The sequence below is a fragment of the Urocampus carinirostris genome, chromosome 5 (genome assembly GCF_059441175.1).
Source record: "Urocampus carinirostris isolate Australia breed hairy pipefish chromosome 5, RoL_Ucar_1.0, whole genome shotgun sequence".
Taxonomy (NCBI): domain Eukaryota; kingdom Metazoa; phylum Chordata; class Actinopteri; order Syngnathiformes; family Syngnathidae; genus Urocampus; species Urocampus carinirostris.
This window is the reverse complement of record NC_142353.1, coordinates 30,287,850-30,304,829: the sequence shown is the minus strand read 5'-3', so window position 1 is coordinate 30,304,829 and position 16,980 is coordinate 30,287,850. Positions and strand designations below refer to the sequence as shown.

Sequence of the window (16,980 nt, the reverse complement as noted above, 5' to 3'; positions counted from 1 at the left end):
TTCCCATTAAGACATTCCAGAGTTAGCTTTGTCTGCATTTTTTTGCATCTAGGGTAACTTAAATGACTGCCTTTTAAACATGGTGCTAACATTCAATGTCGTTTTTGTTTGGGATATTGGAATGCCTTACTTACCTACTTTTGAAAATGGTGCTAGTAATCAGTGTCTGGGAGAGGTGAATGTCTTTATGGGAAAACGTGCTGAGTCTTCTTTGTTGGCATTTTTCGCATGACTGCCTTTCAAAAATGGTGCTAATGTTCTTTCTCGTTTTGGCTTGGGAGAGTGGAATGTCTTTCTAGGGAAACATGCTGAGCCAGCTTTGTTGGCATTATTCACATCCAGGGTAACCTACATGCCCGCCTTTTAAACATGGTGCCAATATTCAGTGTCGCTTTGGTCTGGGAGCGGAGAATGTTTTTCTGGTAAAGATGCTAAGTCAACAAATCAAAAGCTCTGAGTCAGCTGGCACATTTTTCACATCTAGTGTAACTTACCAGACTACCTGTTAAAGATGGTGGCCTTATCTAAACTCATTCCCCTTTCTCTTGGGTGGCCAGACATACAAACAAACAAACGGATATATATTCTTAGATCTAAAACAAAAACATTATCACCGCCATCGCTTTGCTTGCAGGGGATAAAAATGTTAAAGATAATGAGATGTAAAAAATATGTGCATACACTGTATTCAGAGTGACAGTTGTGCAGAACAGTATGCTAGCAAATACTGTACTGGTAAAAATAATTTGCAGGTATTGACGTATTCAAAATATGATTATGATTAATCAATACGATGTTGATCTTATATCAATAATCATCAAATCACATGCATTTTTACAGCCTTAGATCACAGAACATTAAATGGTAAATGGTCTGCATTTATATAGCGCTTTTCAAGTCAATGAAGACTTCCCAAAGCGCTTTACAATGCGCTTCACACTTACCCATTCACACACACACACACTCACACACCAATAGCGGCCGTGCAGCCCTGCAATGACATTGGTTGACAATATTTCCTTATCAAATTAGTCAAAATATATAATTTATTATGAATATTTACAAACATATTTGTATTAACATATATTTGAATTATAATTGCAAAATCCAAAGAGTCAAAATGAAATTGCCCAGCTTTTATCGGTCCCTGAACGCAACAATTTCAAAATCCCGCCTCTTCTCCAGCCAACCCCGCCCTCTGATTAGCACACACAGACCGGCGTCTGACTTCCGTGAATCGGTCATTCCTAAAAAACCGCAGGTCACGTTTGGCGTGGGCCAATGGGCGTCCGCTCTCGCGATGACGTCGTGGGATTCCGCGAAATTGTTTCTCGGGAGTGTGAGGACTCCATGTAGACAAAACCAGCACAAGTTCGCGCGCGTGGGGGAAACAAGCTCCAAGGAGGGAAGAGATTCGAAAGAAGCTAAAAGATTATATACAATTTCCGTACCGGCATTGAACGTATACTGAAGGTTCGTTTGTTTTATTTTCACTTTTAACTGTTTTCATTTGAACTACCCCTCTTTTGCGGGATGGTCACATTGACGCCAACACGTGTGCGGATAATCGAGCGCACCCCAACGTTCTGACCTCCATCAAGAAAGGATTGTTTTATTTCTTTTTAAATATAAATATTTTTTAAATCTTTCCACCGAAAATGTCGGAGGTTTTCGTGGACCCACCACGAGCACCGGTCCGGACGGACGACGCTTTCAAAGAGAACCAAGAGAACCGAACTGTGTTAATGGTGGCAATGATTCTGTTGGATTTGAATAAATGTCGGCCTGCCGCCGCCGAGAAGGACGAAGAGGAAAAGCCGGTGGAGTGCAAAGAAAGGGCGGACGAGTCTGAAAAGAGGCACCGCTGCCCTTTTGGCGGTTGTGGCAAAATGTACGGGAAGTCGTCCCACCTTAAAGCTCACCTGAGGGTTCATACCGGTGAGTTATAACTTGCCCGTCCCCCATTTTCTCTTATCATTTCTTTAATGTCTCGGAACCGCCCTTTCGTCGGTTGGTATTGTCGACGTCACTGCTCTGAATGCGTAGGGAGGCGACGCAGTGACGTCACAACGTCGCGATATAAAGCTTCGTGGGTACGATAAAGATAAGTAATTTTACACCGGTGAGTCATTTGTGAACGAATTGGTTTAGTTAGCTGGCTCTCCAAAGAACCCATCATCGAAGAGCCGACTCCGTTCGAAAAGCTTTCTCTTATTTTCTCTATCTTCCTTTACCTCTTTTTTCCTTTTTTCTCTCTCTATCTCCCCATTTTTTCTTTCTATATCCCTCTGCCTCGTTCTCTTTTTCTCTCACTTTCTTCTTATTCTCCCCTTTTCTCCCATTTGTCTCTCTCATTTTGCAATTCTCTCTTTATGTCTCCTTCTTTCTCTTGACCCTTCCTTCTCTTTCACTTTCTTTACCTCTGTCTTTCTTTCTTTTTCCTCTATCTCTCTTTCCTTTTCACTCGGTCTCTTTTTCTCTCATTTTCTTTCTTTCTTATTCTCCCTTTTTCTCCTATTGGTCTCTATCTCTCATTTTGCCGTTTTCTCTTTGTGTCTCCTTTCTCTTGATCCTTCCTTCTCTTTCACTTTCTTTACCTCTGTCTTTCTTTTTTCTCTCTCTATCTGCCTCTATCTCTTTCCTTTTCACTTGGTCTCTTTCTCTTTTTCTCTCATTTTCCTTCTTTATTCTCCCTTTTTCTCCTATTCGTCACTCTCCTTTTGCCTGTCTCTTTATGTCTCCTTCTCTCTCTTGATCTTTCCTTCTTTCACTTTCTTTACCTCTCTCTCTTTCCCTTTTTTTCTCTCTCTCTCTCTATCTCCCTCTGTCTCTTTCATTTTCACTCTTTCTCTTTTTCTCTCATTTTCTTTTTCATCCTTCCTTTTTCTCCTATTGGTCTCTCTCTCATTTTGCCTTTCTCTCTTTATGTCTCCTTTCTCTTGATCCTTCCTTCTCTTTCACTTTAATTACCTCTGGCTTTCTTTTTTATCTATTTCTCTGCTTTGTCTTTCTTTTTTCTGGCTCTTTTAACTTTTGTCTCTCTTTTTCTATTTTGCTGTCTTTCTCACTTTCTCTTGTTTGCTCTTTCTTTTTTCCCCATGTTCTCTTTCCCTCGCTGCCTTTCTCTCACTCTCACTTTTCAGTTTTATCTCTCTTTTTCTACTTTTGACCCCGTTGTTCTCTATCTTTCTACGTCTATCTCCTTTTCTTATCCTGATTTCCTTTCATTTTTTCTTTTTTTTTCCTCTATCTCATTCTTCTCTTTCTCTCTATTTGTCTCATTGTCTCTTTGTTTTTCCGCATTTGTATGTTTCTCTCCTTATATCTATCACTTTTCCCTTTTTCTTTCACTTCCCCTCTTCTTTACTTCCTCTTTTTTCACTACCCTTTTCTCTATTGCTCTCGTTCTCGCTCAACAGTGCTTGTAACAGGTCAATATGTTGTTATCTCTGTTATCTTTTTAGCATAAACAAGTTGAACGTTTATTTGAGTTAAAAGTTCTCTATATGTTGAAATATTAAGGCCAATTTACGATAGTATAATTTGGTGTTTAATGTTTCATTATTATTAGTCATATATCAATAAAAACACAAAACTTCTGAATAACTTTTGGGAACTGTTCGAAAGAAAAGAGGCAGGTCTAGGCATCACTTTGATGGCATGTGTCGTCGAGTAGAAATGGCTAAGGGGGCCTCGAGTTAAATTTCTCTTCTCTTTGTTCCTCAGTGGGGGTTTATCCTGATACAGGTCACTGTGACTCAAGCGTCCTGGAGCACACTGCTCTCAATTTAGTGATGCGTCGTTTACGAACGAAACGGCTCTATGGACCGGCTCTCCACCCATTAGGAGTTGGCTCCCTTTGATAGACCTTATTTTCTCTCTTGAGCTTTCTTTCCGTTGAAGACCGTAGCAACAAAATGAGTCGAAGTGAAATGAGTCAAAGCAGGAAAAGGAGCCAAATTTGTACTCAATTGAATGTTGATAGCGTTTTCATTTATAGTTTTGCCATGTTTTTAAGAGTAGTTTTAGCATAAATTGCTTTGAAGTTGAAGTGCACATGGTTAACATTTTTCTTTTTAATATATTTTATAGCACTGGAGCACATTCATTTGCATTTTTCCTGGGATTTTTCTTGATTGGCTTTAAAACTGCTTATAGTAAAAATGTTAAATGAGTTAAAAATTTGCCGTAGCGCGAATAAATAAAATCTACTATAATGAATTGTTGATTCGTCGGTTTGGTGTTGCACCTCTATCCATCCATCATCTGCACCGTTTATCCTCAGTGGGGTCGTGGGGGTGCTGGAGCCCATTTCAGCTATCTTCGGGCAGTGGGCAGGGGACACCCTGAACTGGTTGCCAGCCAGTCGCAGGGCACACAGAGACAGACAACTCACTCGTTCATTCACACCTAGGGACAAATTGGACCGGCCAATTAACCTGACATGCATGTTTTTGTGGGAGGACACTTGAGTGCTTGAAGGAAACCCAGGTAAGCACGGGGAGAACGTGAAAACTTCACACAGGAAGGTCCAATCTCAAGCCCTTAGAACTACACACGCACAGTTGCACCTTTATTTAGGTCAAAATCAAGTTGGTACGACTCAGAGGCCTGGTTAAAAAAAAACGTATAAAATGGTGATTATTTACATGGTAAACAATGAAATACTTGCTTAATTTCCCCCCGATTAATTGATTGTTGATTTATGGATGAAAGGAACAAAGAAAATCTAAATAACTGTTAGGGAGCCAAAAAAGCCGGTTCACTAAAATAACCCTCTTATCACATCACTACGAGCCACGCCCCCGTCTTACGTCACCAGCCGCCCACTCACGCGCCGGGTTGTAAACACGGAGAACACGTGGTTGATTTTCCGCACGTGGCGGGGGGAGGAACTCGATGCACTTTTTTCTCTTTTCTTTTTCTTTTTTTCGACCGTTATCGTGACTCACTTGTTCGAAATCATCGTGTTCTGGTTTTGTTCCGAGAAAACTGGCGTGCGCGTGCCTCCGCAAAATGTTGATGAGTGAGACAGAGCAAACTGGTTGTACTTTGCCTGCCCGGAAAGTGCTTCGTGGTTTGTTTTTCTGTTTTGCACAATCAAGAAGAAAACTAGAAGTGGGCGATCGTGGACATTTTGGTAATGAGTCTGTCCAAGTAAATACAGGGTAGTAACGGTTGATACCGATCCGATATTTTTGGAAATGTCATGATAATTGAATAATTTGACCCTCCCCCTTCATGCTTACAATAAACTCAGCACAAAGATTTTAGGCACCGAAAATGTTCTATTTTTATGTTTAAGTATCGTGCTATCTACATATAGATGCAGCATACCATTGCGGCCTGCATTAAAAGAACGTTTTTGTTTTGGTCCATATCCATGATTTCCAGGCGACTATTGCTGATTCTTACAGCCTACTGGTACTGTATATCGTTATAATTTGGTATGGGATATTGCAATTTTTGCCATAACCAGCCGTAATAATCCATCATAAACACTTTCCTTATTACAGTTGATTATTGTAAATCCAGAGTGCATTACTAAAAATAGCGAATTTTATTACAATACTCTTATTTCAGAGTCTTCTTCAAACATTAAGAAAAGGACTTGTTTTGGCCCACTTAAAACGAAATGCACGGTTGTGGCCGCGATCCATTATCCACGGTCTACGTTTGATAAGAGCAGCTGCTGCCAGAGCCCTTTTTTTGTTTGGGGTTGCTGAAGTGTGCCAATGTGACGCACCTAGAATGAATAGCACCCTTGCGTCTACAATTCACTACCGCAGATAGCTATTGTTGCAAGCAAGAGCTGTTTTTTTTTACTTTTAGTTGTTGAAGCGTCCAATTGAACCCCCTTTTGAAATGAACATCACTGGTGCGGCCGCAATCCGTTATTTATGGTAGATTATTACTTCGAGCTGGCTCAGGCAGAGCGCATCTTAAAATAGGGCTACTTTGTAGATTTTTGTACATCATGGAGAGGGGTAGGGGGTTCTGGTCCCTATTTACTGTGATAAGCAAAGGATTACAATATACATGAGAAAACCGTGCAGCAGGTTGAGGTGTCGTTGCCTCTGCTGTGCTACTGAGGCTCCAACCTGGGCAGAGGGCAGACAATGATTTTCTGGGGTGTGTTGATGACTCTGCAAACCGGTACCAAAGTGGTTCCCCCAGTTTTAAAAACCCTTTCGTGTCCTTCCTTTAGGAGAGCGTCCGTTCGAGTGCACGTGGCCATCCTGCGGCAAGAAGTTTTCCCGTTCGGACGAGCTCACCCGCCATTACCGAACGCACACGGGCGAGAAGCGCTTCACCTGCCCGCTTTGCGACAAATGCTTCATGAGGAGCGACCACCTGACCAAGCACGCCCGCCGCCATGCCGGTTTCCATCCCAGCATGCTTCAGGGCAACGCGAAGAGACGACACAGCTCCGTCTCCGCGTCCTCGTCCGATTCGGGAGACCGAAGCCCTCAGGGGATATAGAACGAAAACCCCAAAACACATGGACACGCCTAATTGTATGCCAGCCTGGCTAGAAGAGGGTTTTCAGTGTTGGGCTTCCTTTCTTTATCAATGTGACAGGTATTTATTCGATTTTCTCATCAGGATGACTTCTAATCATTTTTTAAGGATTTTTTTTATTCCTAATATTACATCAGGCAGCACCAGAACTGTCGCCAGGCATCAGTCTCAAGGGGGGCATATCAAATGCAATGGGGTGAAAATGAGGGGGTCGCAGGCCCTCAATGACCCACCCATAGCAACAAGTGTGGATGGCACAATTGAATAGTTTGTTTTTCTGAGGTTCTAGCTTCGATTTTGTGAATATAATTCTCTATATGTTCCATTTGATTTTCCCGGCTGGTGGCTTTTTTTTTTTTTTTTTTTTAGAAATATAGAGAATAGGTATAAAACAGGACTTTGTGCCATTCTCATGTGTATCATTTAACAGGAGTTCTCTCCATTTCCGGGCTGAAAAGGGAATGCAAAGTTAGTACAAAACAAAAATAATGCACATACAAATTAAAGCAGTATTAGCTTGTACACAAAATAGATCAATTATTGAGCCATTAGTTGCAGAAAAGATGTATGATACTGTCACAAAAAATGTTTAAATGCATAATTTTACATGGATTATTTTTAATTTAGCTAACACAAAACGGGCAGTAATGCACCAAAATCATGCTAGCGTCATGTTTTTTTTTTTTATTGATTTGATTGATTTGCCTGACGGAGTCCACAAACACCCCACGTGTGTATTTAATGGGGGGATTCTAACATTTAAATCAGAGGTGTCAAACAGGCGGCCCGCGGGCCGGATCAGCCCCACCAAGGGATTGAATCAGGCCCGCGAGACGACGCTGAGAGAAGCGCAAGAAAAAAAAGAGCTGCAGGTTGATACATGTCCACTTGATGTTGCCAAAGCCAGTTGACTTCCGCAAGTTGTATTTCTTCCTGTCTCTCGCGCACTCTCTTTCTCTCTTTTCTCTATCTCTCGCACGCTTCTCTCTCTTGCTTTTCTCTCACCCTCCCTTTCTCTTGTGTTTCTCTCTCGCTGTTCTCTTTCTCGCTTTTGACTCTTTCTCTCTCTTCCTCCCTTTTCTCTCACTCTTTTTCTCTTAGTTCCTTTTTTGCCTCTTTCTTTCTCTCTGTCTTTTGACCTTTTTTGCTCTCCCTTCCTTTTTTCCCTTTCTCTTTTCTCCCTCACTCTTCCTTTCCCCTTCTCTCCTTCTCCCCTTCTCTTTTTCCCTTTTTTCTCCTCTTTCTATTTCGCTCTCGCTCTTTCTTTTCCCTTCGCTCACTATATCTCCTTTTCTCTTTTGTTATTCACATTCTCTTTTCTCTCTTTATCCCAACTTCTCTTTTTCTTTCCCTCTCTTTCTCTTGTTTCTTTCTCTTTTTTCTTTCACTCGAATCTACTAATCCGCCCCCGAGAGAATGCTTTATCTAACGTTTGGGCCCCGACTTAAAATGGGTTTGACACCCCTGATTTAAATTGATTCCGTCAAAGTTTAACAAAAACAACGTTCTGTTTACGTTGATAATGGCGCCGCCATATGGACTAATTTGTTATTGTTCTTGTGCCTTTCAAGGGAAAAGTGTAGATCCTTGGGAAGACATTTTTTTGTTTTTGTTTTTTTCTAAAGGAAGCTTTTATTTTATTATTCTGATAGACATTTGATTTGTTCCAACGTCAAGCAAGTCGCTGTTCTTTTAGTTTGTAAAGCAAGTTTCGGGCCACCCACCTCAATCATTGCTCAAGCTGCATTCAATGGAGGGAAGTCGGATTTCTTCCCACCCTGGATCGTCGTAGTTCTGCCGGCAAAGCGTGTAAGGTAATGGTGAAAAATACAGATGGCGGAGTCTCTTTTTTTATTGATCTCCTTCGTGCAGTTTTTATGAATGCATTTTTTACACAAACTCCGATAATTAAAGTAATTGAACAATCGTTTCAACGTGCGTGGCCATATGTGTTCGACTTCCTTTAATCCTCGAATGCAGCATAAGCAAACGTGATACAGTCCTCGGGAGCCAACAAAGATACAATTCAACCACTTTTAAATATGTTCCACGATAAAATTGATAAAACATGTTTCGAAAGTGAAAAAAAAGTGCTTTCATTGTGACTAGAAGTGACTTTTTAAACCAACAGTGCCAAACCAGCATGTCTTGTCAGGGATGTTTCAATAGACAATACCGCCTTCTAGTGGTGACATATAAGCACAGCATGTCGCCTCCTTGGTCTGGATGGGACTCTTGATATATTTTTAGTTTAAAATGTATTCTATTTTGTAGCATGTGTCTTTAATGTATTCAGTACATTCATAGTGATAATTATTTGGTATTCATGGTCGGGAAAGATTCTTCACTACACGATTAACACATTTTGACGCTCTTGGTGAGTTTTTCTTAATATTTGTAAAATGTGATTTGGTTTTTGTGCCTTCAGGTCGATGCCATCATGACGCTACTGTACTTTTATTAATAAATTGTGATGATTGGTCATTCGCAGATTTTTTTAACAATAAAATGATTAATGTTTGTATTTCGGTGAGTATTTGCTTCTCTATGACATTATACAGTTACATTTACAGTCGACATTGTGTTTTGCTTAAGGAAGAAACATGCTTAAATTGACTACAAAATGAAGGGAAAGCTTAGGTTTGCTGGCTTTGTTGACTAACTAGCTTTAGCTTGTCAGCCTGTTTGTCCCTACCTGGCTCTAGCTTGTTAGCCAGTTTGCTCCCACGTAGCTCTAGCTTGTTAGCCAGTTTGCTCCCACGTAGCTCTAGCTTGTTAGCCAGTTTGCCCCTACCTAGCTCTAGCTTGTTAGCCAGTTTGCTCCCACCTAGCTCTAGCTTGTTAGCCAGTTTGCCCCCACCTAGCTCTAGCTTGTTAGCAAGTTTGCCCCCACCTAGCTCTAGCTTGTTAGCCAGTTTGCCCCAGCTAGCTCTAGCCAGTTTGCCCCTAGCTAGCTCTAGCCTGTTAGCCAGTTTGCTCCTAGCTAGCTCTATCCTGTTGGCCAGCTTGCCCCTTGCTAGCTCTAGCCTGTTGGCCAGTTTGTCCCTAGCTCTAGCCTGTTGGCCAGTTTGCCCCTAGCTAGCTCTAGCCTGTTAGCCAGTTTGCCCCTAGCTAGCTCTAGCCTGTTAGCCAGCTTGACCCTAGCTAGCTCTAGCCTGTTAGCAAGTTTGCCCCTAGCTCTAGCCTGTTAGCCACTTTGCCCCTAGCTAGCTCTAGCCTGTTATCCACTTTGCCCCTAGCTAGCTCTAGCCTGTTATCCACTTTGCCCCTAGCTAGCTCTAGCCTGTTATCCACTTTGCCCCTAGCTAGCTCTAACCTGTTAGCCAGTTTGCCCCTAGCTAGCTCTAACCTGTTAGGCAGTTTGGCTCTAGCTAGCTCTAGCCAGTTTGCCCCTAGCTAGCTCTAGCTTGATAGCCAGTTTGCCCCTAGCTAGCTCTAGCTTGTTAGCCAGTTTGCCCCTAGCTAGCTCTAGCTAGTTTGCCCCTGGCTAGCTCTAGCTAGTTTGCCCCTAGCTAGTTCTAGCTTGTTAGTCAATTTTTCCCTACCTAGCTCTAGCTTGTTAGTCAATTTGTCCCTACCCAGCTCTAGCTTGTTAGCCAGTTTGTCCCTAGCTCTAGCCTGTCAGCCAGTTTGTCCCTACCTAGCTCTAGCCTGTCAGCCAGTTTGTCCCTACCTAGCTCTAGCCTGTTAGCCAGTTTGCCCCTAGCTAGCTCTAGCCTGTTACCCAGTTTGCCCCTAGCTAGCCCTAGCCTGTTACCCAGCTTGCTCCTAGCTAGCTCTAGCCTGTTAGCCAGCTTGCCTCTAGCTCTAGCCTGTTAGCCAGTTTGCCCATAGCTAGCTCTAGCCTGTTAGCCAGCTTGACCCTAGCTAGCTCTAGCCTGTTAGCAAGTTTGCCCCTAGCTCTAGCCTGTTATCCACTTTGCCCCTAGCTAGCTCTAGCCTGTTATCCACTTTGCCCCTAGCTAGCTCTAACCTGTTAGCCAGTTTGCCCCTAGCTAGCTCTAACCTGTTAGGCAGTTTGGCTCTAGCTAGCTCTAGCCAGTTTGCCCCTAGCTAGCTCTAGCCTGTTAGCCAGTTTGCCCCTAGCTAGCCCTAGCCTGTTACCCAGCTTGCTCCTAGCTAGCTCTAGCCTGTTAGCCAGCTTGCCTCTAGCTCTAGCCTGTTAGCCAGTTTGCCCATAGCTAGCTCTAGCCTGTTAGCCAGCTTGACCCTAGCTAGCTCTAGCCTGTTAGCAAGTTTGCCCCTAGCTCTAGCCTGTTAGCCACTTTGCCCCTAGCTAGCTCTAGCCTGTTATCCACTTTGCCCCTAGCTAGCTCTAGCCTGTTATCCACTTTGCCCCTAGCTAGCTCTAACCTGTTAGCCAGTTTGCCCCTAGCTAGCTCTAACCTGTTAGGCAGTTTGGCTCTAGCTAGCTCTAGCCAGTTTGCCCCTAGCTAGCTCTAGCTTGATAGCCAGTTTGCCCCTAGCTAGCTCTAGCTTGTTAGCCAGTTTGCCCCTAGCTAGCTCTAGCTAGTTTGCCCCTGGCTAGCTCTAGCTAGTTTGCCCCTAGCTAGTTCTAGCTTGTTAGTCAATTTTTCCCTACCTAGCTCTAGCTTGTTAGTCAATTTGTCCCTACCCAGCGCTAGCTTGTTAGCCAGTTTGTCCCTAGCTCTAGCCTGTCAGCCAGTTTGTCCCTAGCTAGCTCTAGCCTGTTAGCCAGTTTGCCCCTAGCTAGCCCTAGCCTGTTACCCAGCTTGCTCCTAGCTAGCTCTAGCCTGTTAGCCAGCTTGCCTCTAGCTCTAGCCTGTTAGCCAGTTTGCCCCTAGCTAGCTCTAGCCTGTTAGCCAGTTTGCCCCTAGCTAGCCCTAGCTTGATAGCCAGTTTGCCCCTAGCTAGCTCTAGCTTGTTAGCCAGTTTGCCCCTAGCTAGTTCTAGCTAGTTTGCCCCTGGCTAGCTCTAGCTAGTTTTCCCCTAGCTAGCTCTAGCTAGTTTGCCCCCAGCTAGCTCTAGCCTTTTTTCCCCTAGCTAGCCCTAGCATGTTTGCCCCTAGCTAGCCCTAGCTTGTTTGCCTCTAGCTAGCTCTAGCTTGTTAGCCAGTTTGCCCCTAGCTAGCTCTAGCTTGTTAGCTGGCTCGCTTCCTAGCTAATAACTCTAGCAACGAGGTCTCCAACCTTTTTGTTAATAGTCAGCCTAAAGGGCACACAGTTTGACAGACGTTTCTTAAGTAACAACTTGGCATGTTATGTAATTAGAAGGTTAATTATCGGAAGTATTGTTCAATAGACTCAGTCAACCAATAAAAAAAAGTTTTACTAAAAAAGTAGACAATTTCCTTGGCAATTGCGAGAGTTGGGGCTGGATCTGGCAGTTGTTGGCATGTCGTCAGTCTCATGAAGATGTTAGCATGTTGGCAATAAGGAGAAGCCTTAAAGTATAGTCTAAAATCAGCTATTGTAATAACATAGTTAACACTTATTACACCATGTAAATACATTTTGAATGGGACCATTCATTTGTTAGCACTTAGCCGTAATCATTTATCTATTAGCATAACTAGTTAGCATGTAGCTGCTAGTATAACTCGGTAGAGTGTAGGCGTTAGCATGTTGCTGTTAGGATAAATGGTTGGCAATTAGCATGACTCATTGGCATCAACTCGTTAGCCATTGTGCTTACAGCGCTGATGTTCCCCAGTCCTCCAACAGTTTGCCACTGCAGCCACGAATCATATTTCGCACTGCTTGCAGCATTGTTGACAATGAGTTGGCTTGGCTTCCATGCGGTTAGCATCAACTTGTTAGCATCCACTCGTTAGTATCCACTATTTGCTCATGGTTGAATTCCATGTGCGTCATTGACACACTTGGGCCACCCCTGGAAACTTCCCTGGATACCATTTTGACCCGTTGAAAATAAACGAGCTGATGCATTCCGGATGGGAAAAATTCAAAACTGATTCATGGCACAAGATTCCCGATTGGCCCGGAATTTTTGGTAAATATATATTTGGGCTACTCTCAAAGCGAGGCTGTGGGGCTTCGGCAGCCCAGTGAAGCCAGACTCAACTAAAAATCACAATGACCCCCCAGGACTGGTGAGCTACTTTCAGAGATGGTCTGCTGGCACTTCAATTGTGCATAGGGGGCACCCTGGTGCCCGCGGGCACAACATTGAATACCCCTGCTGTAACTTAAAATCAGGAACTCTAAAGATTACTTTCTTTGCATTCTAGCTCAAAGTCGGGGACCATGGTTTACTTTTTTCGCTGGCCATAGCTCACTAGCTCTAAATTGCTAGCTTAAAGTCAGGAAACCTAGGTCTACTTTCTGAGCTGTAACTTATCAACTAGCTAGCTTCAGTTCAGTCAGGAATCCTAACTTTTAATTGATTAGCTCGCTGGCTCCATCTAATTCTAGCCTCGCTATCTTAACAAAACCTAAGGGTTACTTTCTTGCTCACTAGCTAACTCTAGCTTCCTAGACAGATCTAGTTTGATATCTCAAAGCCAGGAAACCAAAAGTTTACTTTATTGCTAGCTACTGTATATCTCACTAGCCCCAACTTGCTAGCTCAAAGTCAGGAAACCTAGGTTAACTTTCCCGTTTAGTAAAAACCTTAAGTTTACTTTCTTGCTAACTAAAAAAAGAAACTTGCTAGCTCGCTCTAGCCTTCCAGCTCAAACTCAGGAAACCTAAGGTTTGCTTGCTTGCTAGCTAACTCTAGCACAATACGTAGCTTGCTAACTCAAAGTCAGGAAACATTAGTTTTACTTTTGTTGCTGACTATCTTGCTGGATTAATTTAGCCCTAACCTTGTTAGCTCAAAGTCAGGAAACCTGTGGTTTAATTTCTCACTCGCTAGCTAACTTTAGCTTCCTAGCCTGCTTTAGCTTGCTCTCTCAAAGCCAGGGAACCTAAAGGGAACTTTTATTTTCTCACTAGCTATAGTAAGCTAACTCTAGATCGCTAGCTCAAAGTCAGGAATCTTAAGGTTTTCCTTCTGACCTCTACATTATTATCTAGGTCGTTATCTAGCTTAAGCTTCCTAGCTTAAAGTAAGGAAACCTAAGTTTTATTTTTGCTAACTACCTTACTGGCTAGCTATAACTCACTCTCTCGGGAAAACTGATGTTTACTTTCTTGTTGACGAGCTGTAGTTTAGTAGCTAGCTCGAACTTGCTAGTTAGGTCAAACTCAACTTAAATTTAGCTACTCAATTTCAGTATTACTTATCAAGCTAGTGCTAGCAAACCAGAACTTGGCTATTATGTTTTGAAAGTGTTTCATATTTTGGAACCCCTGAAAACGAAATGTCAATACTTGACATCAAGTCTTTGAAAGAAAACAACGCGCTACCAATCCTTTAGCTGTGTATTTATTTAGTGTTCTCTTACACCACACGTAACAATAATATTAAATACCAGAAAGGAAGTACTCACAGAACTTAAATAATACATCATAAAACTAAACAAAAAATGAACACTAAACGCATTAGGTTTCAAAAATAAAAGTTACAGCAATTATTTTCAAATCAAAATTAAAATGGCAACCCCATGGCAATAAATAATACACGTTATTTCTCTTTTTTTGTACTTAAGGCAACTCTAACTGAAAATAATCAGTCTATTTCAAGGAGCTAGTTCAGAAACCGAAGCAGCAAGACTTTCCCACCAAATGTTCACGTTGGCAAGTTTGTAATAATGTACGCATGCGTGTGCAAAGACATCAATCTTTTTTGGGTTTGTCCGATGACGGCGACTAGAAAATGGAAAAAAACGAACAACGTTGGAAAAGACATGAAGTACTTTGCTTTCTAATACTCGACCGTCGTTTCTTACAGACCTTAAGTACGTTCCCATGCAGGCAATAATACCATTGGAAACCGAATATAAACAGTACTCTGACGATGTAAACATACACACTGATCAGATTAAAGTGACAGTGTGTATTACTTGACCACTAGATGTTGTTGTATGGTGTAGTGCTACCGAGCACCGAGGAAGAATACAAACTACGGAGACTCAAAGTGGCTAAATCACATAATTTTACTTTATTTTTTTGCCTAGCCTTTACGAGGTTTTTGGGGTACCCGTAGCAGCAAATATAGCTCACATCTCGAATGCGTGTCTTAAGGGGACATTGTCTATTATTTGACTACTAGATGTCACTGTATTGTGTCGTGCAACTGAAAACTAGTGCTACAAAGCACCAGGGACGAATACAAACTACGGAGACTAAAAGTGGACAAGACGCAACTTTGGGTACCCGTAGCAGCAAATATGGCTCACATCTTGAATGTGTGTCTTAAGGGGACATTGTCTATTATTTGACCACTAGATGTCACTGTATTGTGTCGTGCAACTGAAAACTAGTGCTACAAAGCACCAGAGAAGAATACAAACTATGGAGACTAAAAGTGGACAAGACGCAACTTTGGGTACCCGTAGCAGCAAATATGGCTCACATCTCGAATGTGTGTCTTAAGGGGACATTGTCTATTATTTGACCACTAGATGTCACTGTATTGTGTCGTGCAACTGAAAACTAGTGCTACAAAGCACCAGAGAAGAATACAAACTACGGAGACTAAAAGTGGAGAAGACGCAACTTTGGGTACCCGTAGCAGCAAATATGGCTCGCATCTCGAATGTGTGTCTTAAGGGGACATTGTCTATTATTTGACCACTAGATGTCACTGTATTGTGTCGTGCAACTGAAAACTAGTGCTACAAAGCACCAGAGAAGGATACAAACTACGGAGACCAAAAGTGGACAAGACGCCACTTTGGGTACCCGTAGCAGCAAATATAGCTCGCATCTCAAATGTGTGTCTTAAGGGGACATTGTCTATTATTTGACCACTAGATGCCGCCGAGAATGAGTGCTAAAAATCACAAGGACGCTTACAGCTTACAGACTACAGAGACTCAAAGTGACCTCATTGCACCATTTTTTTGCCTAGCTTTTCACAAGCTTTTTTTCCAGGCACCCATAAAAGCAAGATGGCAGACAATTATGTCAGCTGCGTGGCGAGGTGTATGTGATGTAAATAGCCAATTTCTCAAACCAACAAGAATTGAAAAAAATGCACGTTTATATGAATGATCCGATTGCTCCTTATTTTGGATGTTTTGTGTGCCCAAATGGACTGTGGGACTTGTAGTACAAAGACAAATGATCCATGCAAAGTCCGGGTTAGACACTAAGAAAAGCCTCAATTGTATTGGTTGATTTAACCCTAGCTTGCTAGCTCAAAGTCAGGAAATCTAAGTTTTCATTTCTTGCCAATTAACTGTAGTTCGTTACCTAGCTCAAATGCTACCCAACTGGACAAAACGAGCCAAGATGGCAGTTCATCTCACTTAGCCACCATTTGGCTGTTTTGGGGTTTGTTTAAATTACAATTTTTGGTTCAAACAGAATTTTTTGACTCAAACACAGTTTTGTTTGAATACAGTCGTTCGAGTAGCAAGCTATCATTGTGTGGTTGATGCCAGTTGTATCCATCCATATATAGTGTTAATCTAGCCACTACTGAGCAAGTCTAGTAAACCCATGAAATACAGTAACAGAGCTATATTTGGAGCAATGAGCACACTCATTTTGTCGAATTTGGACAGTGACATGAATTTGATTTCGGTTTATTTAATGTCCCAAGTTAAATGCAGAAAAACAACTATTTGCGTAAAAATGTTGCTCCCACTTCACTCTTGGAATCAGAATACTCACTAACACCATATACAGGGTTATTCGTTGTTCTATAAGCATGTAAACAATTCATTCGGATTGCTCCAGATATTCTGTGACCAATTGGATTACGATTGCCTGCATGTAAACATAGTCACTGCTGTGCAAAAAATGACCAAAAACGTGAAAAGAAACTTTGCAAATTGGAAAAGAAATAGACATGGTCCCAGCATGCTAGGAAGGGGAGAAATGAAATGTGCAAAAGCTCCCTTTTAAATTCCCATATCGATTTCGTTCTCCGGCTGCGTTGGGCCTGTGCTACATGGCGACCCGGTAACGTTACAGTACTCGGAGGAACTCGGAATCGTTTTTGTCATCAACGATTAGTAAACGCATGATAAGGAAACAGTACGACAATAGTTAAAATGGTAAACTTGAAGCGCAGCCGGGTAAACAATAGCATCGTCAATATCATCGTCGCGGTTTAGTATCGCGTCCTACCATAGGAGGAAAAAAAACCTGCTTTCGTACTCGATAGAAATGTCACACACTAGTCAGAAAAAGTCAGGGTGAAATTACAGAATGGAACGAAAAGGCACTAAGACTATAACAATTTTGGAGTCAAAAGTTGACTGATGAAGCTGTTTTAGCGATCAACTCTTTGTGCTATTTTGAGATTTTTTTTTTTAATAAGTACAGAAAGTTTTGGAATCCATAAGTAGTTGATTCAGTTACTTATTCCTCCTCCTTCGTTTAGTGTCTGTATGCAATCCTTATTAAAATATGGAAAGCA

At 42.1% G+C, this 16,980-nt stretch overlaps 1 protein-coding gene across 1 annotated transcript; it reads left to right on the top strand.

Annotated features, from left to right (window-relative positions):
- The first annotated feature begins 1,271 nt into the window (after positions 1 to 1,271).
- Positions 1,272 to 9,004, top strand: klf9 (Kruppel like factor 9). Its single transcript, XM_088336425.1, has 2 exons — positions 1,272 to 1,938; positions 6,209 to 9,004. Exons 1-2 carry the CDS (start codon positions 1,659 to 1,661, stop codon positions 6,481 to 6,483), a joined length of 555 nt encoding a protein of 184 aa, XP_088192551.1. The 5' UTR covers positions 1,272 to 1,658; the 3' UTR covers positions 6,484 to 9,004.
- The last annotated feature ends 7,976 nt before the right edge of the window (positions 9,005 to 16,980 follow it).